The sequence below is a fragment of the Megascapheus bottae genome, chromosome 8, assembly GCF_031878675.1.
Source record: "Megascapheus bottae isolate mThoBot1 chromosome 8, mThoBot2.hap1, whole genome shotgun sequence".
NCBI classification, from domain to species: domain Eukaryota; kingdom Metazoa; phylum Chordata; class Mammalia; order Rodentia; family Geomyidae; genus Megascapheus; species Megascapheus bottae.
In genome coordinates this window covers 31,827,519-31,845,651 of record NC_143516.1, presented here as the reverse complement: position 1 = coordinate 31,845,651, position 18,133 = coordinate 31,827,519, and the positions used below count along the sequence as shown (strand labels likewise).

The 18,133-nt window shown below is 37.4% G+C and overlaps 1 protein-coding gene across 1 annotated transcript in view; it reads right to left on the bottom strand.

Annotated features, from left to right (window-relative positions):
* Positions 1-18,133, bottom strand: part of Man1a1 (mannosidase alpha class 1A member 1) — a 162,669-nt gene that overhangs the window by 99,009 nt on the left and 45,527 nt on the right. The window contains exon 5 of the mRNA XM_090338209.1: positions 2,197-2,277. Coding sequence (XP_090194335.1) covers positions 2,197-2,277 — 81 coding nt within the window. The remainder of the gene's footprint in view (positions 1-2,196; positions 2,278-18,133) is intronic.

Genomic DNA, 18,133 nt, shown 5'->3' with positions numbered 1-18,133 from the left:
AGGGAAAAAATAGACTAAAATGATGAATTCTTATGAACTCAAACTAAAATGTTCCCTACAGAAACACAGAAAACCATACAAGGTACTTTAATTACCTCTTTTCCTAAAAGTTAAAATATAGTTAATTGATAATATAACAATTTTTACACAGTGATATAGAAAAATATAAGAGGAATAACTGATATGTTTTTCACTAGTCTTAGTTAAAAGCTGGTTAAATATGGAATTACTTGTTATTAAATGTGGAATTAAAAGTCTCTAATAAAGAATTAGAATAATCTGACTATAGACAAAATACAGTGTCAATGAACATTATATTTAGGGAAATGTATAAATATACATGAATAAGTATACAACTGAATAGAAACACACACACATACATATATATATATAAACTTATAAACATTACTAGCAAAAAAAAGAACTCGCCTAATTAAATATGATGCATATTTAGAAGAAATGTGTATTTGTTTCCTATTTGTGTGTCCCAGGCCCAATAGTGCTCAGACACAAAAGAATGCAGTCCTTTTTTCCTCCAAATGTCTCGCATACACAAAATTTATGGTGAAAATTCAAACCAAGGGAATCCTAGCAAGTCATGTCCAACCAAAAGATGCTTAGAAACAAATACTTTAAAGGGAGAAACTAGAAGAGCATTAATTTTAAGCATGACTTCAAAAATATAGATTCTTTGGCTTAATGACTGGCAATGCTAATGTTTTTCTAGAATTGAACAAAGTTATCTGGGACTGAGAAAACTGGACGCCTAGCTTCAAGGTGACAGAATTCATATGAAGAACAGAATAAAATGCTTAAGACAGGGTGACATGGGGGAATATGAAGCCATGTATATACTTTGAAATGATACATGGTACCATAAAATGTAAATTGAGAAAATGTAAGCGTCTAAAGGACGTTTTGTTATGATTAGGGAAGCATATGAGAGACAGGAACAAAGTCAAACAGCTTTTCTCATTAAACATTTACTACTCAGCTTAAATCTGTTTGAAGACCAGAAATACATGACATACTAAACCAGCTAAGATCTACTCTGCCCACAAGACTGGGTGCTCAGCCTAACACAAATCTGGTTGACACGCAATTGAAATACATGAATGTTTTTTCCTTGATGTCAACTTTTAACACTGTCAGTATTAAAGGTGAGGTGCATTCCAGTTACTCTCAGTAAATAATTAATGTAAGCCATAAAGTTGTGCAAACTTTCAAAACATATAGTATCAGTGCCCCTTATAATCATGATATCAAAACCCTTTATTAATCTACCAATAAAAAAAAACAAAACAGCTAAATGAACAATTCCGACTCTGCTCCAAGCAGCAGATAATCAATTAGGCCTTGTCTCACAAAAAGAACAAAGTATTTTAGACAGGAACATAGTCTGTAGAGAGCTGAGCTCTGGGAAGCCCAAAGTTGCACCCATTCCTAACGCCATAAAGTACTGTACTGTATCTTATTTTCCAAGGTTTTATTTGGCAAGTTTTTATTATGCTAACATTATGTCAACTTTAAAATAATTTTTTTTCTGGTGGGTTATGGGGCTTGAACTCTGGGCCTGGGCACTGTTTTTGAGCGCTTCATCTAAAGGCTAAAGCCCTACCCCTGGGCTTGGGTGTTGCTCCAGAGCTCTTTACCTGAAGGCTACTGCCCTACCCCTGGAGCCACAGCCCCACTTCTCCTTTTCTAGTGCTTACTTGAAAATAAGAGTCTTATGCTCTTTGTTTTTTTGAGCTTCAGCTGGCTTGGCTGGCTTTGAACCATGATCCTCAGATCTCAGCCTCCTGAATAGCTAGGATTACAAGTGTGAGCCACTGTGCCCAGCTTGGTAAAATAATTTTTAAAAGAAGAAACCCACCCACAATTCTGCTGCCATCCCAAATATCTTTAATTTGCCCACAAGCATAATTTATAGCTATATTCATACCATAATAGAGCCAGGATTTTGAAAAAAAAAAAGCATTACTTAACACCCCTAACAATATGTACCACCAAACTTCCCAGCTTGGACATGTCACTAGAACTTCCTATGAAAAACTCAATTAAGCTAAAGGTCCATCAATCTATGAAAAAAATGTAATGAGTTCCTTCTAAATATATACCACAAAAGGCCTATCTTATAAAAGAGTGTAATTTGAAGACAGTTTATAATTCACATATATAGTCAACTTCTCATCTTACCTCTTCTCCAGATAGATAGTAGGCTGAGAGCAGTCCACCAACGAAGCGTATATTCACTTCGAAAACAGAAATCTCAGCATTCTATGGAAACAGAACAAATGAGGCTCAAACATAATGACAGAATATAATGCAAAGAACTCTCATCACCAGAAGATGCACTACATATTTAAAGCCTGTTGAAATTTTATATACCTATCTACATCTAACTGAAATTCTCCTTGTAAATGATGTCAAAATATTCTGAAACAGATAATGTATTTTTTGCTTTTCAAAATAAAAGTAACAAAATATTTATAATATAAAGCTTTTCTCTCTGGTATTCAACAGCAGGCCCAGTGATTGGCATTCTGTGCCCATATGCAATAAGACCATGGCATTTACCCCCATTCTGTAGTCTTTATTCATTTGCCTTCTTTTTCTTTCTGAAAGGCCAATCAGGCTGTACTGTGGCTGGCAGTTCAACCCTAGTCTAGCAATCTTTTCACATTATGCTAAAGAAACATAGATAGAATGCCAATAGAACCCAAGTTGGGGCACTTGAGTTCTAGTACTGGTTTCTGCCAGTGGCTTTGAAGGGTTATCCTTTCTGAGATGACATTTTGCCTTTCTATAGATATGATGATGATGATGATGATGATGATATATTCTGTGCCTTATTAAAACAGTCCCTATGTAAGTAGCAGCTTGCTTTTATTACTGTTTATAATGTACCCCGTTCTGTGCTGATCTCTTTATAGGACTGTGTCTTTTACTGTCTGATACTGTTCTTATGAATCACTATTCTTTGCTTATTTTACAGATGGAGAAACAGACTTATAGTGGTTAATGTCACTTTTTGAAGGTCAGACAAGTATTAAGTAGCAGAATCAGGATTTGAACTTAAATATTCTGATAACCGATTCAGGACTTGGCGATTCTGGCACCTACAATATTTCACAGGTTAAACACCACACCTCTTCATTACCAGTCAAAAAGCTGTATCAAGTAATTAGTAATTATGGCAATACTTTATTTTACAGTATTTGACTACTAAGTCCAACTTTACTAATTTAACCACTAAATAATTAGCATCACTAACAATGGGTAGGTATCAAGTACATTTCCATCTTAGTTATTGGGTTATTGTTGTTTTTTTCTGCATGTTCATTTGACCTTCTCAGTAACGATCACTCTTGAATGACATCAAACCATTCACTGACAATCACAGGGCTAAGAACAAAGTATAGGGCACTAATATCTGGCCTATGAACTTAGTCACAACCATCTAAGATATCATTTTCTTTTTACAAATATTTCTTAAACATTTCCTAAGCAACTATTCTGTGTCAGTCAGGTCCTGGCCCTAGTACAGGAGATTTAACAGTGTAGACTGACCAGGTCCTCACATTCTGAGTCTACTTTTTTTTTTTTTGGTGGGTCATGGAGCTTGAACTTGGCCTGGGCGTGACTCTGAGCTCTTCAGCTCAAGGTTACTGCCCTACCCCTGGGCCTGCACACTGTCCCTGAGCAATGCAGTTCAAGACTACTGCCCTATCCTTGATCCAAGCTCCCACTTCTCATTTCCTAGAGGTTAATTGGAGATAAAAGTCTCTGGTTCTTTTGTGCCCAGGCTGGTTTTGAACCTTGATCCTCAGATCTCAGCCTCCTGAGTAGCTAGGATTACAAGCATGAGCCACCACACCTGGCTCTGAGTTTACATATTAATGGGAAAAATATTGCCAGAAAAAAAAGAAGATTCAATTATTTGATTCTAACATGTTCTCTCTATAAAAGCATAAGGAATCAATAATTAAATCTAGATAATTGCATAAGTAAAACATTGCAAAACATTTCCTGCAAAAGAAAGAATATGAAAATAAGTTTAGAGAGAAAAGTACTAGTTCAAGACGATGTGGTAATTGTTAATTGTACTTCAAATTTTGGAACATACACCTCATACACTCTAATTAAAAGTACCCCGGTGAAGATATAATTTACCTTTGAAGTATCTCACAGATATACTTCATTTCTCTTTTCTTATCACTGATAAGAAAAGGCAGAGAGAATATACTCATTTACTTTAGTTCACACAACTACATTTTTTATTCTAATAGTTAATAATGTATTTAAATCAAATGTATTTAAATCCACATTACATTCCTCTCAATTTTTATGTCTTTCTTTTAGTTTTTAAGCTGAGAACAGTTCCCACATATCTGATTATTAAAGCTTGTTGGGATTATGTTATATTCTTATTTTGGCCATGTCTTAATTATATATGTAGTCTCCCTTTCTCCTGAAAATTTTAGGTAATCAGAATACTCTATAGAGATTTGATAAAAAAAATTATCACAAGGTAGAGGACTGAACCATCCCAAATAACATCAGAAATATGCTTAGCTAGGCATCAGTCACGTACTGGATGCTGTTATTCAATCAACTATATTGATCCAGCTTGGTGTGTATTCTAGAACTTGAATTCTATTTATCTTACTTTGTCTTTAAGGTATTGAAAGATAACCTTGCAAGGTGCTATGTTCAAGGTCAGCTAATATGACTTTTGAATGTCATGGATCTAATAGTCTACAGAACCAGAGTAGAAAGCCAATCTGGCTTGTTAATGATTCACGCAAGTTCCCAGTGATTGCAGTGTCCTTGTTTTTAAAAGCCTCAATCAAGAATGTCACAACATCACCATCAGTAATTTTTACTAGTCACCACCTTCCCAGAACTACATTTGAATTCTCAGCATATAATTCTTTTGCCTTCCTTTTTTTTTTACAAAGCTAAATTATTTAGAAACTTGAACATGAACTCTTTTAATATTCTAGGCTATATTATCTTTTAGAGCAGAGGATAAAACCTGGGACACTGTAGGTCACTCCTTACAGGCCATTACCTAGAAAGGTCTAAGAAGATTAGAACTCTCTTACTGTAACTGATTTGTAGAATATAATCACCCACATATCTACAATTAGAAAGACATGGAATGGAAGGCTGGGTGCAGCAGCTTCTTTAATGTGAATTCTAAGTACTCACTAATTCTCTGAGGCTTGGCTTTATCCTTAGTGAAGAGGAATAAAGCATTCTTACTTACTACGAGTCCTTATTACAAGTAAGGACTATGAGATGCTGAATGTCAAGTCCTAGCACAGTATCTGGGAAAAAGAAGGTACTCAACAGATACATTGGCACGGAGTATTAGCACAGCCTAAATAAACTCAGGTCCACCTTCCATCACAATATTGCAAACTGGAGAATAACATTCAGCCACAAAATTTAGAACCAGAATGTTCACTTTTCTTGATCCTCCTGAGGATCATATTTCCCAATGTCTAAAAATGTTCTTTTGAGGAATCCAGGAGAGTGAGAAACATCTGAAATCCCAGTTACTCAGGAAGCAGAGAAAGGAGGAATGTGGTTTGAGGACAGCGGAGGTAAAAATACTTGTGAGGGTTTATCTCAAAAAACACAGTAGAACATGATTATAATCCACTCTACTCTGGAGACAGAGGTAGGTAGGAGGACTGAAGTTTGTATCTGGCCAGTGAAAAAGCATGAAAACATATCTGGGGAGAAAACCCTGAAAACAAAAGGACTTGGGTCATAGCTCAAGTAGTAGAGCAAAAGGGTTCTGACTTCCATCCTCAGCACTGCAAAAATATATTTTCTTTTTAATATAGTAACCAGATTAACTTCTTTGGTGCTTGATATTGTTTATATCATCTCCAGACTTTAAAAAAACTTGTATAAGAATTTTCATCCAACTTTATACACTTTGGTTCAATTTTCATTAAAATAATCGGGTTAAAATTTTAAAGAATACATTTCTCCTGTTATTATTCATACAGCGTTTTTTTGTTTTTAAAGCATTTTATTATTATTTTTATTGTGATTAATAGAAGGGTTACATTATATTCGCCAGATAGAAGGTGCATAACTTCACAAACATTGATACCCTTTCTCATAACATGGTCCCCATTTCCCACCCCCTCTCCCCACCTCATTTGATTTCCCCCTTTCCCTATCCAATTTCAAATAACCAATTAAGCACATATAAAATATATCAGATAACAAGGTGAAATACTGTAACAATCTGAGATAACTAAGAGATGGCAAAAGAGATGAGAGATAACATAGTACATTAAGGACAACAATCACTCTTTATATGGCTTTTGTTTCCTTATCCTGGAGGTCCTTACATTTAGTGTCATATTTGGCCTATGTCTCCAGATTTTGTTCTATTGTAAATCTCTGCTAGGAGAGCCCAAGGTTTTTACTGATGATGACAAATGAGGGAAACCATTGAGCCTATGTTCCTTTGAGTCTGGCTTACTTCACTTAATATGATTTTTTCTAAGTCTTTCCATTTCCTTACAAATGGGGCAATGTCGTTCTTTCTGACAGCAGCATAGAATTCCATTGTGTATAAATACCACATCTTGTTGGTCCTTTGCCATACAGAAGCTCTTCAGTTTAATGCAGTCCCACTTATCCAGCCTTTCTCTGATTTGTTGTGTTTCTTGGTCCTTATTGAGAAAGTTTCGACCTGTGCCAAGGAAGCCTAGTGTATCTCCTATTCCTTCTTGTAAAGTTTTCAGTGTGTTGGCTTTTACCTGAAGGTCTTTGATCCATTTGGAGTTAATTCTAGTTCAGGGTGACAAAGAAGGGTCCAACTTTAGTTTTCTGCAGGTGCTTAACCAGTTCTGCCAGCACCATTTGTTGAAGAGGCTGTCTTTCTTCCATTCTATTTTTTTTAGCTCCCTTATCAAAGATTAGGTGGCCATAGGTCTGTGGTTTAATATCTGGGTCCTCAGTTCTATTCCATTGGCATGCAGTGTTTTTTAAGGGGTCCTAAAGTTTTCCACTTATTCTCCTTAACAACATCAGAAGGGATGGGAAGGAGAAGCTAGCATGTACATGGAGCAGCCTGTTATATTGAAATCTGAGCTAGTTGAGTGTAATACTGAGAATTTTGCAGTGCTTATCTTGAAGTGAAATTAACTTTCCCCTTAAAGCTTTCAGATGACATTACAGGAATATGCCCCAAATTGTCAGTGGCTTTCTAATAGAGTCTGACTGTCAGTTTGAGAACACATTTTTTACCTTTAGACAAAACTGCATGCACCTATTACTGAATGTTATCAGTGCAAGTTGCGAATTTCTGGCTAAAGTTCTATCACAAAAATTAATCAACAGTAGAGATATTATGTTCTTTCCTTTTGATCTCCAGAAGTGACCACAGAATGAAAAAATAAAGATGTAAAATATAGCCTTCAAATTTAACAAAATAGGTAAATTTATAGACTAAATTTATACCAGCGATCAGGAGGTAACACAAACCATGAAAAAATTATGCTTTGGGTTTTCACATCTATTAGTATTTGACACTCAGGCTCCTCAAACAGAATGTGTACCTTAACTTTATCCATTGTCTTAATATTTCCACAGATACAAATATATGCAATAAAAATGATACAAATAATACACAAATGTACAAGTATGCAAAAGCATGAGATTAAAGGGATAAAGACTTCTAAAATGGAACAAAGTACAAATTTATAGTCTGTGTTCCTATCAGCTTATCCTGAGCTCACAGACACAAAGACTCACCCTCTGAGAGACAGAAAAGCAAATATTTTAAAATCTGCTTCAATAAGGGTGCCTACAAGGCCCTCCTTCTCCCATTAGATAAAAAAATATATTTTAAACAATTTAAGGGAAACTTCTAATTTATGTTCTACAAACAATGGTTTTTGAAAGACCTGAGCAAGCAAAACAACAGGTCTTACCAGAAGAGTAAGAGAGGTTTGGCAGGAAATCAGCTACAGTTTCCTTTTGCTTGAGGAACTGCTGAGACATTGAACAGATCATTTGTTTATTTGGAATGTCAAGCCTTTGTATAGTTATTTAAAATAAAATCTGCTCTAAAATTTTGCTTGTTATCTTTTTTGTGTTTGTGTGGTTTTGGTTTTGCCTTAGTTAAGAGTCTCACTATGAAGCCCAGGCTGGTTTAGAACTTGCAACATAATCCAACCCTCCATCCTTCTGCCTCTGCCTTCCAAGTGCTGTAATTGTGATGATTCTATATCTCACAATATATCTGACTGACATGAAAAAGAGCACCTAGAGAAGAACTTTTCAGAAATATAAATTCTATCTTGAGCATCCGGTTTCCAGGGTAAACTGAAAGCACAATAAAATCAAAAATTATTCTTTTAATTTTCTTGGGCCAAACCCTAAGCAATGAGCCACACATTTAGGATTTTGAGCTTGTTAATCAGACCGGAGAAACAAGCAAGACTTAGTAACAGTTGTCCCACCACATATCAATGTGATGACTGGGTTTTAAATCAGTCGCAACTGTCTCACTACAATCCCATGTGCAACCATGTTTACTAACAATGCTGCACTACCACTATTCATGATAACTATTCTTACCTTACTGAGAAGTATGTGGAAAACATGAGACTTTTCAAAGCCACTTTTCCAAGACAGGAACTGCCTGAGCGTTGCCTTAGTTTAGGATTAACATATGCTGTATTTGTGTACTTCAAAGTGTGTACTGTATTGCTATTTCAAGGACAACAAGTGATCTTGTCCTTTTAACAGATTTACCCTGCAGTATTGTGACTCAGTGTAAAAAATGTGTTCTAGCAGCTTTTAGTTTTACCATTAAATAACCTTGTAAGTCTCTTGATTGCAGATAGTGCAAGTTCTCTGGGTTACCTGGATAGGCAAATGGTCATCTTGGCCATCTTTAGGGTAGTTTCACTATGCAGGTCCAGAAAGTCTCTCAAGCATTAGTCTAATCTACCGCAAGTCATAGTTACAGAATAATCTATCACTAATCATAACCATAGAAGATATCTCTCTTAGGAGTCAAAACCCACAGTAGTACTCATAAAAAGTATTCTTTAGTTTTACAAAATATTGAATAACCCCATTCAACAGAACAATTATATCTATTTTCTATACCCACTGGGATGTGATGTTGCTGTAAATAAGACCTTTGTCAGTAGTAAACGTTACTTCTTTCATGTCATGGACTTCTAGATCCAAACCAAGTAGACATTCAGGCATGTGACGAGATCCACACAGTTGCTTCTTGAAGTCAAATTAACTTCTTTCAGAGGGATTATAATTTGTTTAGCTTCATCTATGAAAAATATGGTGCATTCCTACTAGATAAGTATACAATCTAGTTCTTTTAATTAAAATAGCAGAAAATAACTTCTGCTGCCACTACTTCTATTACTCAAACATATGATAATCACTACAAAGGTTCAATCCAGGTACTAGACGAAGCTCACATTTCAGCATCCTACTACTTAGTGTTAGCAGCTAGCTAACCATCTATCCTTAATTCTTCTCCAGTTCTTGCCTTCCTTACCAAGGCAGTACTTTAGCTAGTATTCAATAATTCATGTTAAAAATAGTTTTAATATAACATTTATAAAGTTCATATAAGAAATTGTTATCTGGAAGAATGTTCTAAGCATTCTATAAAATTTGTTACTGAAGACAGTCCTCAGTACTTTCCCTAGTGGAGGGCTTAGGTGTACAATATAATTTTTTTTTTTTTGCCAGTCTTGGGCTTGGGCTCAGGGCCTGAGCACTGTCCTTGGATTTTCTCAAGGCTAGCACTCTGCCACTTGAGCCTCAGCACCACTTCCGGCTTTTTTCTATCTATGTGGTACTGAGGAATCGAACCTGAGTATTCGTGCATGCTAAGCAAGCACTAGGCCAAACTCCTGGCCCCCAATATAATTTTTTTAAGAGCCAGAACTCACAATTGAATTAAGGAATGTCTACATGCAAACCCTCAGTCATTTATCTGTCCTTACAATATTGATCTTCCTATAGTAGGAGCCAGTACAAAGCTATCTAGAAGTACATTAGGAAAAAACAGGTAGATGTGTCAATGTAGATTACTTTTAACTAAAATAGGATACAGCACACTTCCCTCTGTACCATGTCAGGTTGCTTCCAGCTGAATAGGCTATCCTCAGTCAAGAAGTAGGATAATGTGGTTAATGACTCTTACAACTTCACAAGCGTTACTGAATATGTAACAAATGACCAACTCTAATGAACATGATGATACTAAGAATATGTGCCTAACTTCAGAGGACTTGATTGCTCAGGCTACCTGTGTTATTTCTTAACACTTCAACAGACAAAGGGTAGTTGAGGTGGCCAGACAGACCTTGTTTAAAAGATAGTTCTTACTTGATAATCTTGGAAAAATGAAAACACTTGCATCTAAAAATAGGGAAAAATACCATTTACTCTATATTGGCAACATAAGAATTAACTATAACTAGTATGTATCAGGCACTCCTTTTTTTCCCCTTAGATGACTAGTATGTATCAGGTATTCCTTTGTTCCCTTAGTTAACCCAGCTCTGACTTATTCTTGCTGGTAGAAGCTCCACCAGTATAAGTAACTAGTCCTTAGAAAGCATTTTGCAAATAACAAATGAATGAGTAATCAATAAACACAAATGGGCCTTACACTGTTTTAGTTACAATCAGAAAACTCATCTATTACAGAAGTTATTCTTAAGAGTTTTCTTCAACATCTATGGGCCTCTACTCTACCATGCCTGGAATGAATACCGAGCTCCATCAATGCAGCTTTTGTTCCTACTCTGGAAAGCACATTATCTCAGAGCTTTATTAAGCTAGTTATTAAAGCCATTTGAACTTTGTGCTACAAAATATGCAAAATCAATCAACTTGTTATGCTTTCCTGAAAAGAAAATGAGTTTAGTTAATGACAGTGTAAACCAACGAAAAGTGTATACTTTATACTTTCAAGTAATGTAAATTGAATATTTTGCATATAAATAAATTTGCTCTTCACTGTAATTTATTTCTATTGAAAAACACCATAGGACAGAACCCTAAATAACAGTATTTCACTTTAATTTCATTTTATTCCTCACTGCCATAAATTTGGATACGTTACCTATTTTATGTGTTTTTTCACAATACCCTTGGATTGGTAATTAAAAGGCTTCTCAGGAAAATATATTAATTTAAATATAAACAATAATGCATCTAAAATGGAGTATTGTATGCTATCCATAAAAATGAAATGCTTTTTCTTTCTGTTTATTATCAGATAAATGGGGGGGAAAGGTTGCATTTGAAGAAGTCTGCAGTTCTTCAAATAATCACTGAATCGCTGAGCATAATTGGAAGATATAAGGCTAATTTTCACAAGTGGTATATGATGACCAACTAGAGGGGAGTAAGCAAATAACTCTGTAGCACAATGGTAAGAAGAACAAATCAATATACCTTTCTTGAATATTTTACCATTTTTAATATGGCAGGCATTATCACATTTAGACCACATTGATAACTTCCAAAAGGAAAACATGATATATATACACATATGACTTCAATTTAGAAATATATTTTAAAAAGTATAGCATTGTCATTGTTCTTGTCTTCAACACAGAGTAATATCCCTTAGTACAGTTATGCTGCTTTCTTGAAGGTCCCCATGGCCCAGAGAACACATTTATGTCACTTTGTGGTCAGAGAGAGGTCAGTAATCAGCTTTGTGTTATAGTAACATCTTGTTTATTACCTTTTTTCTTTTTTTGGTTGGTCATGGGACTTGAACTCTGGGCCTGAATGCTGTCCCTGAGCTCCTCGGTTCAAGGCTAGCACTCTACCACTGAAGCCGCAGTACCACTCTTATTTATTAGCCTGAGAAACTTTTGTTTTTAATCCTTTTAAATAAGACAACCACTCCATGCCTAGCTTTCATGTTCAATGAAAGCTCAATGAATGCAGAATTCGGGAAATTCTGGAACAATGTTATGATTGTTAGTCCAATCAACCCATGAATTAATAAGGGATCTGGCATCAACTAGGTTTAGAACTAAACTCTACTATCTTGACTCCTCTGATTCAATTTTAAATGAATCCACTTGTTATTCCACTACTAACACATCCTTTTGAGGATTAAACTTTACCAGTTAAAGCTAGGTTCCCTAGCACTTCAGTTTTGTTTGGTTTTGTTTTTGAGATAGGGTCATGTGATCTTTTCTCAGCCTGGCCTCAAATTTGTTAATCATTTGCCTCCACTTCCCAAGTATCATAGGCAATTTCCACTACACCCAGGGAGGGAGACATTAGAAAAAAGTAGGAGAGAGAATAGATCTCTAGGATAAGACTGCAAGTTTTCACATACAGGTAGCGGAGACTATCCTATAGTCTATTTATAATAACAAGAAAGAGGGAAATATTATTAAGCAGACTGGGATATAGCTGAGATCCTGTGTCTAGCATTTGCAAAGCATAGGGTTCATTTCTAGCACAAAAAGACTTAAAGAGTCTTCTCTGAAGAAGAAATAAGAATGGCCTATAGACACATGAAGAAATGCTCGACATCTCTGGTCATAAAAGAAATGCAAATCAAAACAACTCTAAGATTCCACCTCACTCCAGTTAGAATGGACAGGATCAAAAAAATAATAACAAATTCTGGAGGGGATGTGGCCAGGAGGGATCACTACTACACTGTTGGTGGGAGTGCAAACTTGTTCAGCCACTATGGAAAGCAGTATGGCAGTTCCTCAAAAGACTAAACATAGAGCTCCCCTATGACCCAGCAATTCTACTACTTGGCATTTACCCAACCGTCCAGAAACAAGGACATACTAAATCCACTAGCACAAGGATGTACATTGCAACACTATTTACCATAGCAAAGATATGGAACCAACCCAGATGTCCCTCAGTTGATGAGTGGATCAACAAGATGTGGTATTTGTACACAATGGAATTCTATGCTGCTGTCAGAAACAATGACATCTCCCCATTTGTTAGGAAATGGAAAGACTTAGAAAAAATCATATTAAGTGAAGTAAGCCAGACTCAAAGGAACATAGGCTCAATGGTTTCCATCATTTTCCATAATCAGTAGAAACCTTGGACTCTTCTAGCAGAGATTTGCAATAGAGCAAAACCTAGATATATAAGGCCATACAATATGATGCTAAATGAAAGGACCTTTAGGATATAGAAACAAAAGCCATATAATGAGTGATTGTTGTCCTTAATGTACTATGTTATCTCTCATCTCTTTTGCTGTCCCTTGGTTATCTCATATTGTTACAGTATTTCACTTTGTTATCTGATATATTGGATATATGCGTATTTGGTTATTTGAAATTGGATAGGAAAGGGGGGAAAACAAGATGTGGGTGGGTGTGAGAAAGGGTATCAATGTATGTGAAGTAATGCACCTTCCATCTGGCGAATGTAATGTAACCCTTCTATTAATTACAATAAAAATTATATAAAAAAACAAAAAAAGAAGAACAAAAGTAAAATGTATTACTGAGAGGATAAGCTTGACAAAAGAATTGTTTTTGCCATTGCTTTAACTTTTCAAATTTATTTCTATCAGTAACAGCAGAACTAGAAGAAGTCATTCCAATCACAGAGCTCTGTGAACTTGAATGGATTACCATTCCCTTGTAATTTTTCTGCTATGTTTAAAATAAAAGCAATGACGTCTCACACCCCTTTGGTATAGAATACTGTTTCCCTTATATTCTACATTCAGTAATCAACTCATCTGTTTGTCCAAAGACGTACCAAATATGATAGTCTTAGCAATAAGAGGAGTGGGAACAAATAAAAAACCTTTTTATTCATATATATACGCATTGTATGTATGTATATATCCATAGCAATAGGCAAAAGACAGCTTTACTAATCTTGAATGGTTTGACACTGGTGTTCTCTCTAGTCTGTGGAAGAACAAGAGGATTGCAGCTGAAGAGTGGGTGGAACCCCCTTCCTTATCTGTTTTCAACATATTTCTTGTGCCTGGTGATGGGGATTTATAGGTAAAATTGAATATTTACCAGATAGACAAGAGGCTTCCTAGGATTTCAGCAATGTAATCGTAGATAAAAAAATGATACCGAGAGGAAGATGGCGCCTAGACAATAGGGACGCTGCCTAGCTCTCTCTCACAAAAAGAGAGAACCGGGCAATCCCACGAGCTAAGTACCTTAACAAATCCACAACAACAAACTCAAGATGCAACAGAGAAGGACTCAAACCGGAAAAGAAATCCAGATAAAGATTACATCCAACTTTCTCAAAGAATTCGGAACGCGAGGACCCCTCCCCCACCCCTGGCCGCTGGCTCCAAGCCAGGAAAGCCGCTGGGGAGGGCGCCTGGCCGGGCAACCCAGATCGCTGCACAAACCAGCATAGACTGGGCCAACAAGTGGCAGAAGCCAAATGCAGGAACCAGCAAAGACCAGACCAGCAAGCAGCGGAACCAAGACACAGACCACAGGTGGCGGCTGAGATCTGAGGGAAGTGAACGATTCTCCAGCACCGCAGAGCTCACAGCCAAAGGCAGAGGAGTGAGTAGCCCAGTGGGTAGGCCAGCAGGTAGCCCAGCATGTCCCCAAACCCATCTGGAAAGCAGAGCTGGTGGTGAGCTATAGAACTTAACTCAGATCCCTCCACCCTACCCGAGAAGGACTGGAACTGCAGGGGGGCAAGGAATTTAGAATTCTGTCCCTTCCCTCAACAGCCCCCTCCCCCAGGCCATTGACCAGGCGGGCGGCGCTAAGGCCCAGCGTCCCACCAAAGGGGGCAGAGGTGTCCCAACTCACCCGCCCAAAAGGTTCCTCACCCAGGCCACTGGATCTGGAGAGTGGGGGGCGCTGAGACCCTGCCTTCCAACAGCGGGTGGGGTGTGCAGGAGTCAAGGAGTCAGCATCTGTCCCACTCAAATCTTGAGCCGGGCACCCTCCGGCTGGGAATCCCCAGCAAGACAGCACCAAGAGGCCCCCACAGTCACAGACTCTCTGCCAAAGTAGCGGAAACAAAGCAAGGAACTGAAGGGCAGACCAGTAGCTGAGCTCACCTTCTGAGAAGCAGAAAGGCGGGGCTCCGCCCTTGGAGCCCATGTCCTCAGCTGGGCTCCGCCCCTGGGAACAGAGCAGACACCAGCTGGTCCAGCTGAGAGCTCCTGGAAACTCCCAAACTCCAGACCCTTGGCCAGGGGTCCGCCCCTGGAAACAGCGCAGGAAAACCAACCACCCGCCCAGCGTGCTGAGACTGAAGCGCGCAGACCCCTCCCACAGCCCACTGTGAGGCCACTGGTTGGGCTGAGAGCTAGTCATGCAGCGGCACACAGCCTCTGGGAACAAGCCGAACACCTGCAAAAACTGCAAACTCTGACGGAGTCAGCAGCGGAATCAATTTAGCTAAGAACTACAAGTATACACAGATTCTCAGAACCACCGCTCCCAATCCAAGTAAAGACTGCCACCTACTGACCACAGACCAACAATAGTTCTCCATGCCTAGGAGAGCACAAAGACGAATTACAACATACATAAATAATCAAAGTCCCACACAAAGCCCAAAAGGAAACAAGAGCGAAGGGGTGAGAGAGATGTCACCATCCCAAGAAATGACACCTAAAGAGACATGAAATATGACTCAAATCAAGGAGATGATTTTGGAAGTGAAGGCTGAATTCTAAAAACAACAGCAAGAAATTTCCAAGCAACTTTTTTCCAATTCAAAAGAGAAGTGGAAGAAAATTTCAATATCCTCTCAGCAGACATGATCAGCTCAGTGTCCACACTTCAAGCAAAAATGGAGGCATTAAGCAGCAGATTGACGGAGATGGAGAATAGAACATGAGGAATGGAAGATAAAACACAAGAACTAGAATAGAGAAATACCACCTTGGAAAGATTAGTCAGAATCCACCAGAGAGAACTCCAGGACCTGGCAGATGCAGCAAAGAAGTCTAACCTTTCTATAATAGGGATTGATGAGGGGGCCGAATTTCAGGACAAAGGAATGCAACCCTTATTCACCAAAATCATAGCAGAGAACTTCCCCAACCTCAAAAGGGAAAATACATTATTGAAGGTTTCAGGACTCCAAACAGGCAAGATCCTAGAAGGAACTCATCTAGACATATCATAGTAATGACACTAGACCCGAATACCAAGGAATTGATCTTAAATGCTGCAAAAAGAAAGAAAGAGCTATACTACAACGGGAAAAAAAAATTCGAATTACAGCAGATCTCTCCATGCAAACCCTAAATGCAAGAAAAGCTTGGAAAAATAACATTGATGTCCTGATGACCAACAACTGCCAACCCAGACTGATATATCCAGCAAAGCTAGCATTTACGTTTGAGGAGAAACAAGAATATTTCACTCCAAAGAGAAGCCTTATGAATGCGTGCACACTAAAGCAGCGTTACAAAAAAATTAAATAATTGAGAACAAATTGTAGAACATTAAGAACCCCTATCAAGAAGCAAATATCTATAATTCACTAAACACAAAAGGGGGGAAGAGACAGAAGCTAGAAACTCAGAAATAAAAATAAATAATGACAATGGACACTGACTACTTCTCCATAATTTCCCTAGATGTGAACGGGCTGAACAATCCAATCAAAAGACACAGAGCAGCAGACTGGATTAAGAAACACCACCCATCCATATGTTGTCTCCAAGAGACTCACCTTACCGCCAAAGACAGAAACAAATTCCAAGTGAAAGGATGGAAACAAATTTTCCACTCCAATGCACCATGCAAAAAAGCAGGAGTAGCAATCTTAATCTCCAACAAAATTAACTTTTCAGTAAAATCAGTACATAAAGATAGTGATGGCCATTACATATTAGTAAAGGGTACAATCCATGCTCATAATGATACAGTTATAAACATTTACTCCCCCAACATGGGAACACCCAAATTCGTCAAACAAACTCTCTTTGAATTACAGAACAAGATAGACTCAAACATAATCATAGTGGGAGACCTAAATACACCACTCTCAAAAAACGACAGGTCAACTCAACAAAAGTTAAGCAAGGACACCATGGATTTAAACGACACCATAGCCTAGCTGGGCTTAACAGATATACACAGAGTCTTCCACCCAACAGCGAAACTTTTTACATTTTTCTCAGCAGCACATGGAACACACTCCAAAACTGATCATGTAATAGTTCATACAGGAAACCTAAGCAGATACAAGAGGACTGATATAATCCCATGCATCCTATCAGACCACAGTGGAGTCAGACTAATTCTAAACAATGCAGTCAAAGTCAAAAAAACATTCAATCACTTGGAAACTGAACAACACACTTCTGAATAACTCCTGGGTAACAGATCAAATCAGAAAAGAAATTAAAAACTTCCTTGAATGTAATGACAATCAAGAAACATCACAAAGGAACTTATGGGACACAGCAAAGGCAGTTCTAAGAGGCAAATTTATTGCACTAGGCGCGCATATTAAAAAGACAGAGGAGCATGTAAATAACCTAAAAAAAAAAACTGAAACACTTAGAGGAGCAAGAAAAAGTTAATCCTAAAACAACTAGAAGGACAAAAATAACAAAAATAAAATCAGAAATATCAGAGATCTTAATCTACTATACACAAAATTGATAAATGAAAAAGTTGGTTCTTTGAAAGAGTCAACAAAATAGACAGTACCCTGGCAAGATAAATCAAAAAAAGGAAAGGGGAGACTCAAATAAACAAGATTAGAGGCCCCACAGGAATAATCACAACTGATTTCCAAGAAATTCAGTCCATAATGAATAAGTACTACCAGGGCCTATATTCAAAGAAACACGAAAATCTAGTAGAAATGGATGATTTCTTAAATAAATATAGGCTCCCCACACCGAACAATGATGAGGTAAACAAATTGAACAAACCAATCTCTTACAATGAAATTGTAGAAGCAATCAGGGAAATGCCAACCAAAAAGAGCCCAGGTCCAGATGGTTTCACTGCGAAATTCTACAAGATGTTTAAAGATGAAATTACACCTATACTCTTGAAACTCTTCCGAGAAATAGAAACAGAATAAGCAATACCAAACTCATTTTATGAAGCTAATATTACTCTCA